Source organism: Engystomops pustulosus, chromosome 6 (assembly GCF_040894005.1).
Source record: "Engystomops pustulosus chromosome 6, aEngPut4.maternal, whole genome shotgun sequence".
NCBI lineage: Eukaryota > Metazoa > Chordata > Amphibia > Anura > Leptodactylidae > Engystomops > Engystomops pustulosus.
The window spans coordinates 183,554,263-183,568,675 of record NC_092416.1 but is presented as its reverse complement, the minus strand read 5'-3'; the positions used below and the strand labels follow the sequence as shown (position 1 = coordinate 183,568,675).

General features: G+C 45.6%; 2 protein-coding genes across 2 annotated transcripts in view; both read left to right on the top strand.

Annotated features, from left to right (window-relative positions):
- Nucleotides 1–14,413, top strand: part of LOC140065435 (uncharacterized) — a 255,509-nt gene that overhangs the window by 125,955 nt on the left and 115,141 nt on the right. The gene's annotated exons all lie outside the window — the stretch shown is intronic.
- Nucleotides 985–14,413, top strand: part of LOC140065232 (uncharacterized) — a 37,229-nt gene continuing 23,800 nt past the window's right edge. The window contains exons 1-3 of the mRNA XM_072112833.1: nucleotides 985–1,095; nucleotides 1,384–1,486; nucleotides 1,816–2,682. Of these exons, the coding sequence (XP_071968934.1) occupies nucleotides 985–1,095; nucleotides 1,384–1,486; nucleotides 1,816–2,682 (1,081 nt within the window). The remainder of the gene's footprint in view (nucleotides 1,096–1,383; nucleotides 1,487–1,815; nucleotides 2,683–14,413) is intronic.

Sequence of the window (14,413 nt, the reverse complement as noted above, 5' to 3'; positions counted from 1 at the left end):
AAAGGAGATCATCATAGAAATAGAACATGCCAGGTGTAGATTTCATAAAGTAGGTTCATTTCAGATGAAAAGCAGCTGATGTATAGTTCATGTTTTACTTCCTGAACGTTTGTCTGAATTGGTCCCTCATTTTATTAAGTTGTCTACCAGATGACCTGCTTACACTTTCATTTCATCTCCTTCATAGAGAAACTCATATTTTAATCCATACAACAGCCAATATCCGCCACTGATCATCAGTATCTCCTCAGTGTTTTCTTATGTTGATTTCAGTAATTGTATTTTATATGTTTTTACTTTGTCTCATCTACTTTTCTTTCAGGTTAAGAAGATGGAGAGAGACACGAGGGTGGAGAGAATCTTCCAGCTCACCCTAGAGATTCTCTTCTATATTACTGGAGAGGTGAGACATTGTGATGAGGTCACATGACATCATTATCTATGGGAATAACAGATGATAGGACTGGAGAGGTGAGAGATTCTGGAAATGTATGGAGGGAGATTTATCAATGTGTCTCTCCATAACCAGGATTACACAGTAGTGAAGAAGACCTCTAGTGGGCGCTGTCAGGCCCCTGTGTATGAAGGACGGGGGAGAACCCTGAGCCCAATCCCGGCTCCTCCACCTCACCCCCTGATACATGATGACATCAATGAGCAGAACATCCTAGAAGTCACCCACAAGATGATGGAGCTGCTGACTGGAGAGGTGACACTGCTGGGAATGCTGGGACATTATACAGTAACGCTATGAAGGGATCTGGGTGATGACGGGATCATTGTGTGTGTCAGGTTCCTATAAGGTGTCAGGATGTGGCTGTCTATTTCTCCATGGAGGAGTGGGAGTATTTAGAAGGACACAAAGATGTGTACAAGGACGTCATGATGGAGGACCACCAGCCCCTCACATCAGCAGGTAATAGACAGGACTAAATCCACACGTCCTTTCATTATCTGTATGGAAAGAAGGAATTCAGTCTCTGGATGTTTCCTACAGGTAGATCCAGTAAGAGAACATCACCGGAGAGATGTCCCAGTCCTCTTCTTCCACCACAGGATTGTTCAGAGGAGAAATATGTCCCACAGGATCATCAGGTAGATGGAGATGAGACTTCATGGGATATTTTCTGATCTGTGAAGCTTTATTATAACCATTAAAGCTTCTTTTTGTCTTAATATAAAAATCTCATATCCATGCTGTCTTTATTAGCCTGGCTAATTTTGCTTTTTCTGGAACCGTTGAACACAGTGCAGAACATTTTTAGCTTTGTTTCAGATAACTCCTGCTAATAAATCATTAAATCATATTTGGTTGTCATGATAATTATTAATTCTTCGGTGTCATTTGTCCTTTAGTTACTTCTTCCAATATTTGTTTCTCAGTTTGTGTATCAGGATGAAGATGTGAAGAATATTCCTGCTCCAGGGACATATGTGAGGGGCGATGTGCGATGTAAGGAGGAGATTCCTACAGGTAACTGCCCAGGTGAGTAGTAACCACTAGATAAAGCAGAGATGAGTGATAACACAATACAGAACATGGAGACATAGACTAAGAAAAGCTGGAAGGTGGGAGCTATGAGGGTCAGGAATACTGCTCACCAGGACCTCGGAGGAGGAGACTGAGATGTTACATCAGTAATAATACAGAACCTTATGGTAAGCAGGAAAGTCATAGCCACCATGGGCAGACAAGAAATGCTGCATGTACCCGGATTGCTGATATCACACAAATGTCCTGTGATACATCTTCAGAGTTTTCTTACCACAACCAATGTTAAGGTTATATTTTATATTCTGTTTTATCCTTCACAGATGACAACACCAGGAGCTCAGAGGAACATCTGATATCATCACATGTTACAGCAGGTGATGGTTGTATCACACCAGATACATCTGAAGATCATTACAATATCCCAGATGCTTCCTCAGACCTTCACACACAAGATCCATCATCTGATCCTATTAGATGTGTCCTTTCTACTGAAACAAAATCGAGTTTAGAAAGTGGGAATATTTATAGTGTTAAAGCTGATGTTTTGAGAAATCAGACAGGAGAGCAGCCATTTCCTTGTTTAGAATGTGGAAAATGTTTTACAGCCAACAGAAATCTTGTTAGACATCTAAAAACTCACACAGGGATAAATCCATTTTCATGTACAGAATGTGGAAAATGTTTTCTATCCAATGCAAGTCTTGTTAGACATCAGAGAATTCACACAGGGGAGAGGCCATTTTTATGCTCAGAATGTGGGAAATGTTTTCTATCCAATGTAAGTCTTGTTAGACATCAAAGAACTCACACAGGGGAGAAGCCATTTTTATGCTCAGAATGTGGGAAATGTTTTAGCCACAGATCAGATCTTCTGAGACATCAAAGAATTCACACGGGGATAAATCCATTTTCATGTACAGAATGTGGGAAATGTTTTTCTCAAAAACAACATCTTCTTCAACATCAAAAAATTCACACAGGGGAGAAACCATTTTCGTGTTTAGATTGTGGGAAATGCTTTGCTCGGAAATCATATCTTCTTCAACATCAAGAAGGTTACACAGATGAGATGCGGTTTTCATGTTCAGAATGTGGGACATGTTTTTCTCGGAAATGTGATCTTGTTAAACATCAGAAAATATCACACGTCGGTAAAACCGAATTAAGTTATGCACGTGTTAAATGTTGAAGCCAAAGATGACATCGTTTTACTGAATCAAAAGAAGAATTATGCTTTAATACAGGAAAAGTGTACAGAACTTTAGTTCTTTAGTTTAGTACTATGTCATACATCTATAATTGTGAGAACCGAGAAAATGATACCAATCATAAAGGTTGTAATATATATATTTCTTATTGAGCCCATCTGTGAAGGATCCTCCTAACCATAAATTTGTCATGAGCCTTATAATATTATTTGTATCTTCCTCCTGCTGTTCACCTTGTGGTATGTGCACAGAAATTATAGATTTCCGCTATAACCTGTTCCAGTATTCGGGGCCCAGCCTTCTATGCTCCGTCCTTCCAAGCCCACTTTTTAAAAAGTGGCATGAAGGGGAGAATCGCAATTCCTAGTAATTCAATGGAAGGTCATAGAGTGGCAGTACTGGTGCCATTTGATCTAAGTGGGCCCCCAGCACGTTAGCACACCAAACACAACTGCTTCCATCAGGAGATCTATTTATCCTCCCACCTTAGGGTCCTAGGTTAAATTGGAACCCAGGTTGGCGTTTCTACCACTCTTTAGAAACCTGGCTGAGGCATACGAAAAATATGTCTCGGAGAGCTCCTTAGAAGTAGAGCTGTGTGTCTTGTAAAAAACTGTGTCTCAAGAGATTATAGTGAGGGTGAGAAATTCAACTCCAGAGCCTTTGACACATGACCCTCCTGCTGAGACAATTCTGTCAATCCTGTACCTCAGCAAGAATGTAAAATATATACACCCCTCACTATAGAAGTGACACACTGTGCCCCACAAATAAAACTCCTGTGAATAAATGACAGTATGTACAGCACCCCACATTAATCACATATCCTGGATCCCCCAATTCGTTTACATAGAGCCATCTCTAATTATAGAGCTCCCCATAGGCTGGGCTAACGTGATGTTTTTTTATTGATGTGTTTTAAATCCAGTGAAAATGTATCAAGTGAAACACATGATCCTTCTGGCTCTTTTAGAATGATTTTAAAAGTTGATTTTAAAAGATCTTTAAAAGGATTCTACGGTAACAAATATAAGATGATTTGTACAGTCACAGTACCTGGATCTATGAGTAGAAAATGAACAATGTAGAGCAGCACGGTGTAAAAATTATGCGGGTGCAGGCCTTTAAAAAGGTCTGACAAAAAACCTCTTTCAGCTGTAGCAAATGACGAAGCAGCACTCCAAGATGAAGAATAAGTAGACTTTTATTCCACAATCAAACAGCAACGTTTCACCTTTTCCATAAAGGCATTATCATGCAAGTGCTTCGTCACTTGCTAAAGCTGGATCTATGAGTAAGTGCCCCTGTTTTATCATGATGGATTTTGATGGTAGATTTCCTTTAAAGCTCAGGGACACTAGCTGTTCCCTCTCTCTACCAAGCTGGGGTTGCGGCGGTGGCATCTGAATCCTACTGTTGATCTCCCTGCTGGGAGTTAAGTTGGTCCCACAAGATGGAGACCAGATGTGCTTGTAGAGACGGCTAACAGCGAGTTACAAATAATGTGATGTCAAAACAAACGTCCTGCAAGTGAGGTCACCAATTGCAACTCAGCTTGTGCTACTTAGAACCTGATGGTCTCTGTGAGTATTGATCTAATAGAAGTTCTTAGTACTTATAATGAGTCAACTATTAGAATAGTATCTCCTTCTCTAATTCTAGGAGGATTCCTCAAGGGACAAGGAGAAAGAGAAGCCGGTTAAGAAAGTTGGCGAAAAGATGTTACATGTGCAATAAGCTTCCTGAATCTTGCAAAAAGCAGTATGTAGTGATTACTTATCTAAAATCCTTAAGGTGGAAATATCTTTAATGCTCAATGAGTTACATTCAACGATTAAGGATGAGGTGCAGTCTTCTATTGCAGGACTTTCAACCACCAAATAATTCGGTCTGAATCTGACCACAATTCTGAACCCTATCCTGCTCTTGCGGCTGCTACTATATACCTCTTCCTGTTTGAAAAGAGGGGCTAAAGGTGGTCAGAGACACCCTGATTGAAGAAGACATTACAGAACCCATGTTGATGCAAGATAAGTTTCTTGGTGGCTTAAAAAACTAGAGAATGTTTTCGTGGGCATATTAGAGACCTTGAACAAGGAAGAATTGATGCTCTGCAGGATAAACTAGATTCATTAGAGGCTAAATGTGAAGATCAGGAAAATTGCAATAGGAGAGGTAATCTCTGTATATGGGGACTCCCACAAACAACAACCAACAATAACCAACATTCGCGAAGCTGCCATGAATATTTTCTCAATATTAAAACAAGTCCCTCCAGCTCAACTTTGAAGGGATCATATACACTCACCGGCCACTTTATTAGGTACACCATGCTAGTAACAGGTTGGACCCCCTTTTGCCTTCAGAACTGCCTCAATTCTTCGTGGCATAGATTCAACAAGGTGCTGGAAGCATTCCTCAGAGATTTTGGTCCATATTGACATGATGGCATCACACAGTTGCCGCAAATTTGTCGGCTGCACATCCATGATGCGAATCTCCCGTTCCACTACATCCCAAAGATGCTCTATTGGATTGAGATCTGGTGACTATGGAGGCCATTTGAGTACAGTGAACTCATTGACATGTTCAAGAAACCAGTCTGAGATGATTCGAGATTTATGACATGGCGCATTATCCTGCTAAAAGTATGTTGGGTACATTGTGGACATGGTCAGCAACAATACTCAGGTAGGCTGTGGCGTTGCAACGATGCTCAATTGGTACCAAGGGGCCCAAAGAGTGCCAAGAAAATATTCCCCACACCATGACACCACCACCACCAGCCTGAACCGTTGATACAAGGCAGGATGGATCCATGCTTTCATGTTGTAGACGCCAAATTCTGACCCTACCATCCGAATGTCGCAGCAGAAATTGAGACTCATCAGACCAGGCAACGTTTTTCCAATCTTCTACTGTCCAATTTCAATGAGCTTGTGCAAATTGTAGCCTCAGTTTCCTGTTCTTAGCTGAAAGGAGTGGAACCCGGTGTGGTCTTCTGCTGCTGTAGCCCATCTGCCTCAAAGTTCGACGTACTGTGCGTTCAGAGATGCTCTTCTGCCTACCTTGGTTGTAACGGGTGGCGATTTGAGTCACTGTTGCCTTTCTATCAGCTCGAACCAGTCTGCCCATTCTCCTCTGACCTCTGGCATCAACAAGGCATTTCCGCCCACAGAACTGCAGCTCACTGGATGTTTTTTATTTTTCGGACCATTCTCTGTAAACCCTAGAGATGGTTGTGCATGAAAATCCCAGTAGATCAGCAGTTTCTGAAATACTCAGACTAGCCCTTCTGGCACCAACAACCATGCCACGTTCAAAGGCACTCAAATCACCTTTCTTCCCCATACTGATGCTCGGTTTGAACTGCAGGAGATTGTCTTGACCATGTCTACATGCCTAAATGCACTGAGTTGCCGCCATGTGATTGGCTGATTAGAAATTAAGTGTTAACGAGCAGTTGGACAGGTGTACCTAATAAAGTGGCCGGTGAGTGTACATAGAGCACTGCCCTGCCTAGAGACGTTGTGCTTAAAATGCATTATTCGGCCATGCGGGACTCTCTTCTGCATGCAGCATGCAATCTAGATCATCTACCTGGGGTGCCTTCATCGGTTCAGCTATTTGCAGATCTAGCACCTTCCACACTAATGAACTGACGCTCCCTGCGTCCTCTCACCTCGGCCCTCCAGCGTACAGAGACCCGCTACAGGTGGGGCTATCCGTCATCCGTATGCTGAAACAAGGAATACATATCCTAAAAGTGGCAGAGACAGCAAGGAGAAGCTCCACCTAAGTACTCTTTGTGCTTTTCTTTTCATGGACACACTCTTTCATTTTTGATGCTCTGGTCAGTCCGGGCCGGAATTGGGCTCTTGTTGCCCATCTGTTCTCAAGCCCAGTAGATGAGCTACTGGTGACCTTGCTGTCAGGAACAGGTGTAATGGACCCACTGGACCACCGCGAACGATGAGCGGTGTCTAAGTGGTACCCGGTTTTCACCAGAGACCGCCGCAAAGCGGGGTGGACTTGCTCCTGCGTTGTACCACCAGGTCACTCCACGCACATGACTTTGTTCATGGTGGCGGCCAAGGCATAGGACAGAGTCGTAAGGTGAGGTGTAGAGGGAGTTTCATGGGGTTCGGAAAGGATACTCTTACTACTCTGCTGTCCATTACACGTATTCAAGAATAGATATATCAGGATCAGGGGTAGGGGACCCACTGAACCACCGCAAGCGATGACTCTGAAAACAGAGTCTAAAAGGCACCAGATTTTCACCAGAACCCACCATAAAGTGGGTTGAACTTGGTGCGGCAAGATACCACCAGGTCGCTAAATATGTGGTGGTGGCCAAGGCGAGGTTCACAATAGGACAGCAGAGACGGCGTCGTGATCAGGACAGATGATACCTGAGATGGTCAGGTCAGGCGGCACAGGATCAGAGTCGGGGACAAGGCAGAAGGTCAGGACAGGTGGCAGGAACGGAATCGAGGTCACAATAACAATCAGAATAACTACGGGAATAATACTGAAATGCTTTCTCAGAGGCAAGAGGCACACAGATCTGGCAGGGGACACAGAAAGGGGCCAGCAATTTATAAGGGCAGGTGGCTGGCCAACGGCAATCATTGGCATTCTGGCCTTTTAAATGTTACAGAGCCGGCATGTGTGCCCAAGAAGACCCCTCAGCCTACCCCTCTTCTTGGACTGAAGGAACCTCTATAGAAGACCATGGTCCAGGATGTTGTCCTCAGGCTCCCAAGACCTCTCCTCCAGCCCAAACCGCTTCCCTCTGACCGACTTCATATCCAGGACCTCTGTTTCCTCAAAGATATCGGTGCAGTCTGCCTTAAGAGCAGGAGGTGGTACTTGCTGGGAGAAGCGATTCTGGATGACAGGTTTCAGAAGGGAGACGTGGAAGGAGTTTGGGATGTGCATGGTGGGAGGAAGATGAAGCTTATAGACCACTTCAGCACCTCAAATGGACCCAGGAAACGAGTACCAAGTTTGTAGCTGGAAATCTTCAACCGGACGTATCTGTAGGACAGCCACACTTTATCACCCAGAGAGAATATTGGAAGGGGTCTGCGTTTTTTTTCGGCCTGGGTTTTGGTTTGAGCAGACGCTGGAAGTAGGGAAAAACAAGTCTGCTCCCAGATGGCCTTCAGATCTTGAACCAACTCTTCCATGGCAGGAGCATCAGAAGGCACAGAAAGAGGAATAGTTGGGTGTGGATGTTGCCAATAAACAATGAAGAAGGAAGTGGAGCCGGTAGATTCAGAGTCCAAGGAATTGTTTGAAAATTCTGCCCAAGGCAACAGGGTGGACCAGTTGTCCTGACAGGCTGAGACAAAATGGCCTAGCCCAGAGTCAGATTTACTCGCTCAACCTGTCCATTAGACTGTGGATAATATGCAGAGTCCATGAAGCCAGAAGATGTAGAGGAAGAACAAGCTGGGAAGACAAGATATCAGTAGACCAGGCAGAGGAATGAAGTGGGACATCTTGGAGAACTGGTCTGTGACCACCCAGATGATGGTATTACCGGTAGATGGCGGAAGGTCCGTAACAAAGTCCACGGCTCCCTGAGTCCACGGGCAACTGGGTATAGACAATGGTAGGAGCAGACCTGCTGGATTGAGACTTGTTACAGGCACAGGAAGAACAGGAACTCACAAAGGCTTGTACATCCTTAACGAGACCTGGCCATCAGTAGAAAAGAGATATGAGAGCAACAAATCTCTGCACCACAGGGTGCCCAGCCACACAAGACATAGGTCAGACATTGGTCTTGCCAGGAGGAATCTGCCGTAGATCCACAGGAGCGGCAACAAGCAGCCATTCAGGAGGATTAACATGTCAAGGAGCTGGTTCTTCCCTAATTACATTGGAGGCACGGGGGACATTCTTCTCTGCTGGACGGAAATGTATCAGGAAATTAAAACGGGTGAAGAAGAGGGACCAACAAGCTTGTTGTGGATTAAGACGCTGAGCGGTCTGGAAATATAGGAGATTCTTGTGATCTGTGAAGATACAGACTGGATGAAGATTTACTCCTTCCAGCAGATAACGCCACTCTTCCAAAGCAAGCTTTATGGCCAGAAGCTCCTGATCACCTATGAACGGCTCCAGCACTAGAACGGCTCCAGCACCAACAGAGGAGACGTCAACCTCTAGCAGTAGCGGTTTCTCAGTATCAGGCAAGGTGAGGACGGGAGCAGAGGCAATGGCAAACTTCAGCTTGGAGAAAGCTTCTTCAGCCACCGGAGGCCACAGTTTAGGATTGGCGTTTCTCTTGGTCAGCACCACAATGGGAATTATGAAGATCGAAAAATGTGGTATAAACTGCTGGTAGTCGCTAGCGAAGCCCAGAAATCTCTGGATAGCTCAAAGTCCTACTGGACAAGTCCATTGAAGTAAAGCAGACAACTTTGTGGGATACATCTGTAGACCCTTGTCAGAGATGACATACCCTAGAAATGGAAGACTCTTTTGGGGGAACTGGCACTTCTCATGCTTGGTATATTGGCGATTGGTCCCTAGGCGCCTGAGAACTTGTCATACTTGGGCCTGATGGGACTTAAGGTACGTAGAGAACACCAGGTTATCGTCAAGGTAGACCACAACCCAGCTATAAAGCAAGTCTAATAAAATGTCATTGACAAAGTCTTGAAATACAGCATGGCCAGATACTTGATTGCCCATCACGAGTATTGAAGGTGGTCTTCCATTCATCACCTTCACGGATGCGGATGAGATTACATGCCCCCCGTAGGTCCGATTTGGTGAAGCAATAGGTGGTAGCGGTTCTTAATCGTAATCTTATAAAGACCCTGATCGTCAATGCGTGGACGGAGTGAACCATCATGAACCCAGCACGGGCAGGGGAAGAGGACTTGCGAATGAACCCCTTCTGCAGATTCTCCTTCACATAAACCGACATAGCCGTGGTTGCAGGCCCTGAGAGTGGATACAGCCGACCCCATGGAGGTGCGGTGACAGAGTCTCCGCTTGCTTCTCCAAGAAGATGTCAGCAAAGTCAAAGTAAAAAGCTACCAACCAGATGCTTGGAGGATTCTGGAGAAGTTGTGGTGGATACAGGATGGGGTACCACCAAACAGCGTGACTAGCATTCCGGTGCCCAATGAAGAACCTCGCCCATCTGCCAATTGAGCACGGGTGTGTAATGCTGCAACCACGGCATACCCAGAAGGATGGAAGACATGGATCGGGGTAGCATATAAAATGGCAGTCTCTCTTTGTGCAATGCCCCGACTTTCAGACATTGGGGCAGATTTACTTACCCGGTCCATTTGCGATCCAGCGGCGCGTTCTCTGCGGTGGATTCGGGTCCAGCCGGGATTTATTAAGGTCGTCCTCCGCCGTCCACTAGGTGGCGCTGCTGCGCTGAAAAGCATCGGAACGCACTGGAGTTCACCAAGCCGGGCTGAGTGAAGGTAAGTGCAAGCTCCGCGAAAAAATGCGGCGGTTTTTCCGAATCCATCGGGTTTTCGTTCGGCCAAGCCCCCCGATTTCCGTCGCGTGCATGCCAGCGCCGATGGGCCACAATCCGATCGCGTGCGCCAAAATCCCGGGGAAATCGGCGCAAATCGGAAATATTCGGGTAACGCGTCGGGAAAACGCGAATCGGGCCCTTAGTAAATGACCCCCATAGAGGTTCAGAGCGGTACTGAACAGACCGCGTAGGATCTGCACACTGACAGAGGAGATGACCAGCGGCTTTTCAAGGTGAACCACAAGAATATGATGCTGGAGACCAGGGCAGATCCACAAAGTTTCCTGCAGAGCCGGAATCCAGGAAGGTTGAAGACTGAAACTGGCCACCTGTTCCTGGGTAGCACAGGGATATTCAGACATGGAGAAGCTTTGTTCTTCCCTAGGGACGTTCCTCCGAGAAACCCTAGGTCAGTGATGGCGAACCTTTAAGAGACTGAGTGCCAAAACTAAAAACCAAAGCTGACATTTCTATTGCAAGGTGCCAACACGGCAATTTAGCCCATTAGTGCCACAATACCACTCTATAAGAGACAAATAATACTGCCACATCATGACTCCATTACAGCCACATAAATAGCATAATTCTGGTAATAAAGACCACTATAGAAAGGCCAACATTACCAATAATAACACTATACTAGAAGGAAATATAGTGATGAATACTGTATTACAGATTAATGTTACCCTCATACAGTGACAGCAGTTCTGAGTAGAGGAAGGGACTGGGGGACTATAAGATAGCATGCTTATGGACCAAATATTGCCATCTTAACCCCTTTTTTTTGTTTTTCCATTTCCATTTTCGCTCCCCACCACCAAAAATCTAACCTTTATTTTTCCATGTAAAGAGCTGTGGGAGGGTCTGTTTTCTGCATAATGAAGTGAAATTGGTGAAAAAATGCTTTTGTGCCATTTTCTTGTGGGCTTGGATTTTTACAGCTTTCACTGTGCGCCCCAAATGACATGTCTACATTATTCTTTGGGTCAGTATGATCACGGTGAAACTAAATTTATATAGGTTTTATAATTTCATACATTTACAAAAATTAAACCACCTGTACAAAAAATGTAATTTTGCCATTTCTGGCGCTAATATTTTTGGGGCTAACTTTTTCATACTTCAGTGTGCGTAGCTGTGCGTGGTGTCATTTTTTCCAAGATGACCTGATATTTTGAGGACCGTACAGACTTTTGATCAGTTTTTATTACATGTTGCAAAATTGCTAAAAAGTGGCATTTCGATCTTTTGCCGCTATTTTCTGTTATGGGGTTAAACGCCTAACTCATGTGTGGTAAATACAAAGATGGGGCATAGTGAAGGTATGGGGAATCCAATTTGGCTGGGGGTCTGTAGGGCATAGTGGTGGCGGTGGTGGTGGGTGAAAGGTGTGGGCACAGGTGGATTTGGGATCACGCGTATGACAGCTGTCTGTGGCCACATATATACTTGCCTCTGTGCGCTGCGCTCATCACATGCACAGCGCGGCCAGTGATGCAGCATAGCACATTGTGCATGCGCTGCCTGCAGTGAAGTTATGCTGGCTTCATGTGTTGCCTTATGCAGGTGATGAGCACTTCAGACACAGACCAGTATATATGTGGCAACAGACTGCTATCATACGGGGCGATTTGGGATAGTTATAGTGTCCCAAAACCACCTCACAGAACCTCTTTAGGCAGCCCCAGCAGCTCCTGACCTCTTATCAGCTTCTCTGCTGCTGTATGCTTCCTTTTGTGGACTCTCACTCCTCATTCTCTTTCCACTTGTCTTCCCGGGCTGAAGAGAAGGAGGGATGGGCACTGATTGGCTGCTACTGTCTCACTAAGGCAAAACTAGTGAGAGCAGAGCTGATCAGCTTCAGGCTGCAATGGACAGATCATTGGAGCTCTCGGTGCAATACTACTTCCTGCCTGGCCGGAGCTCCGACGGTTAACTTTCATAAGACTGGGGAGATGGTGCGCGTGCCTATAGAGTGCCAGGCTAGCACAGCAGAGACACAAATTCTCCTGTCGCCGCCTGCAGCGTTCTTGGAGAGTCAGAAGAGCTTAATGCACATGCATGGCCTCCTCTGGAGCAGACAAGGAGGGCGGCTTGGGTGGTCTTTGGAAAACTGGTGCCAAAAGGGGCATTCGAAGGGTCCTGGTCTGTGCTTGTTCAAGACGCTGCTTTTCTTGACGCTCAGAGAACCGATGTCAATCCGAGTAGCCAAGCAGATGAGACCACTCAATGAGGATGACAGGTCTCGTGCAGACAGGGTGTCTTTGATTCTACCAGGGCTGCTTCATTCCAAACAAGCTCGGAAGCCAGAGTGCGGAATTGAAATGCGTAGTCATCAACAGACAAGTACCCTTGGTGCAAGTTCAGCAGGGAGGTTTCAGCAGATGACATCCGGACTGGTTCCTCGAAGACGGACCAGAATTTAGCAAGGAATGCGGTGAGTGGCCCATGCTAGGGCTTTCCCGGAGAGAAGACTAATCATGAAAGCCACCTTAGAACGTTCTTTGGGGAACTGCAAAGGCATCAGTGTGCAAGGTGCACTGGGTGATGAATCCCCTGCATAACTTGGCATCTCAGTCATACTAGGAGGGCATGAATAGTCGCAGTCTGGGTTCTGCAGTAAATAGTGTAGCTGCCACAGGAACTGGGCACTGCTGCTGGGTAATCATCAAGTTAGTGGTGAGCTGTCCAAGTTACTGACCCTGCATGGCAATCTGCTGGGACTGCTGGGCCACAATGGTAGTGAGATAAGCGGGTTCATGTAGCGGAACCTTGCGGGGATCCATGGCCGGATCTTACTGTCAGGATCAGGGGTAGTGGACTCACTGAACCACCACAAGCTGAAGTAAGCCGACAGCTGGGAGCGCAGTCTAACTGGCACCCGATTTTCACCAAAACACACTGCACACCGGGTTGGACTCTGCCCACGGTGGTGACCAAGGTGAGGTACAGAATCAGCAGGCAGGATCAGAGTCAAGGTCAGGCAGGAGGTCAGGACAGGCAACACAGGATCGGATCTATGAATAGTGCCCTATAAATCAACCATTTGAAACCATTTTTTTTTGTTTCATCAAGTTTTACTTCTTTCAAATATATACATGTATTTACATCAATTCATTTTCATTTTCTTAAATCTTCTTATATATTACAACATTTTTTCGGCTAGTGTACGTACGTCCTAGTGAGTGTGCTATCACATGAATTTTAGAGATATAAAGAAATTCACCTCATTTGGCGTTCTAGTAGTTTTTTTCTTCGCAACACTCACATGTTTGGAGGCCCCACACAGGACCGGAGTCAGGGACGAAGCTTGAGGTCAAGACAGGCGGCAGGGAATCGAGGTCAGGAACGGAAGCAGAGGTCACAACAGATAATACTCAGGAATCGCAAAGCAGAAAGCTTTCTCTAGGGTTGTAAAGCAGGGGTCACATGATTAGGCCTCCTAATTAACAGGTCAAAGGCCAGCCAGCACCAATTAGTGTTGCGCTGGTCCTTTAAATCTTACAGAGTCGGGTTGGACATGCTGCGGCGGGAAACCTTCAGGTCGCTTCACAGGTACAACTTTGCTTGCGTTGGTGGCCAAGGCAAGGTACAGAATTGGAAGGCAGAGTCGTGGTCAGGCAGATGGTGCAGAAAGGCAGCAAAGGATTGGAATCAGGGACAAGGCAGAAGGTCAGGACAGGCGGTAGAGAATCAAAGTCAGGAATGGAATTGGGGTCACAACGGATAATCAGAATAACTCCAGGAACAATACTGAAACATTTTACATCCTCTGTCCCTGGTCAGATCATGACATGCTGCTGGCCCAGTTCCTTTTTTCGCTTAAAACCTTGCGGTCGGCCTGAAGATTGAACGAGACTTTCCTTAAAGACCCAACGGTCAAGTCACAAATTGCTGGGGAGTTAAGCACCTTCTTTGCAGACAAAGAACGTCAGGACTCTAATCCAGTGTGGGTTTCGATGACACATAAAATGTTAATCGAAGACAGGCTTATTGAGCTTTCAGCCCACCGCAATAAATAAAATTGGCTCAGTTACTGCAACTAGAGAGGCGCTTAATAAACTTGAACATTGCCAACCACATTTCCCTCTCTAGGACCCTAGCTAAACTAATGGCAGACACTAAGCTTCAACTTGACTTGCTCTTAACACAGCAGACTGAGAGGCCACTTCGGTGGACAAAGGCTCT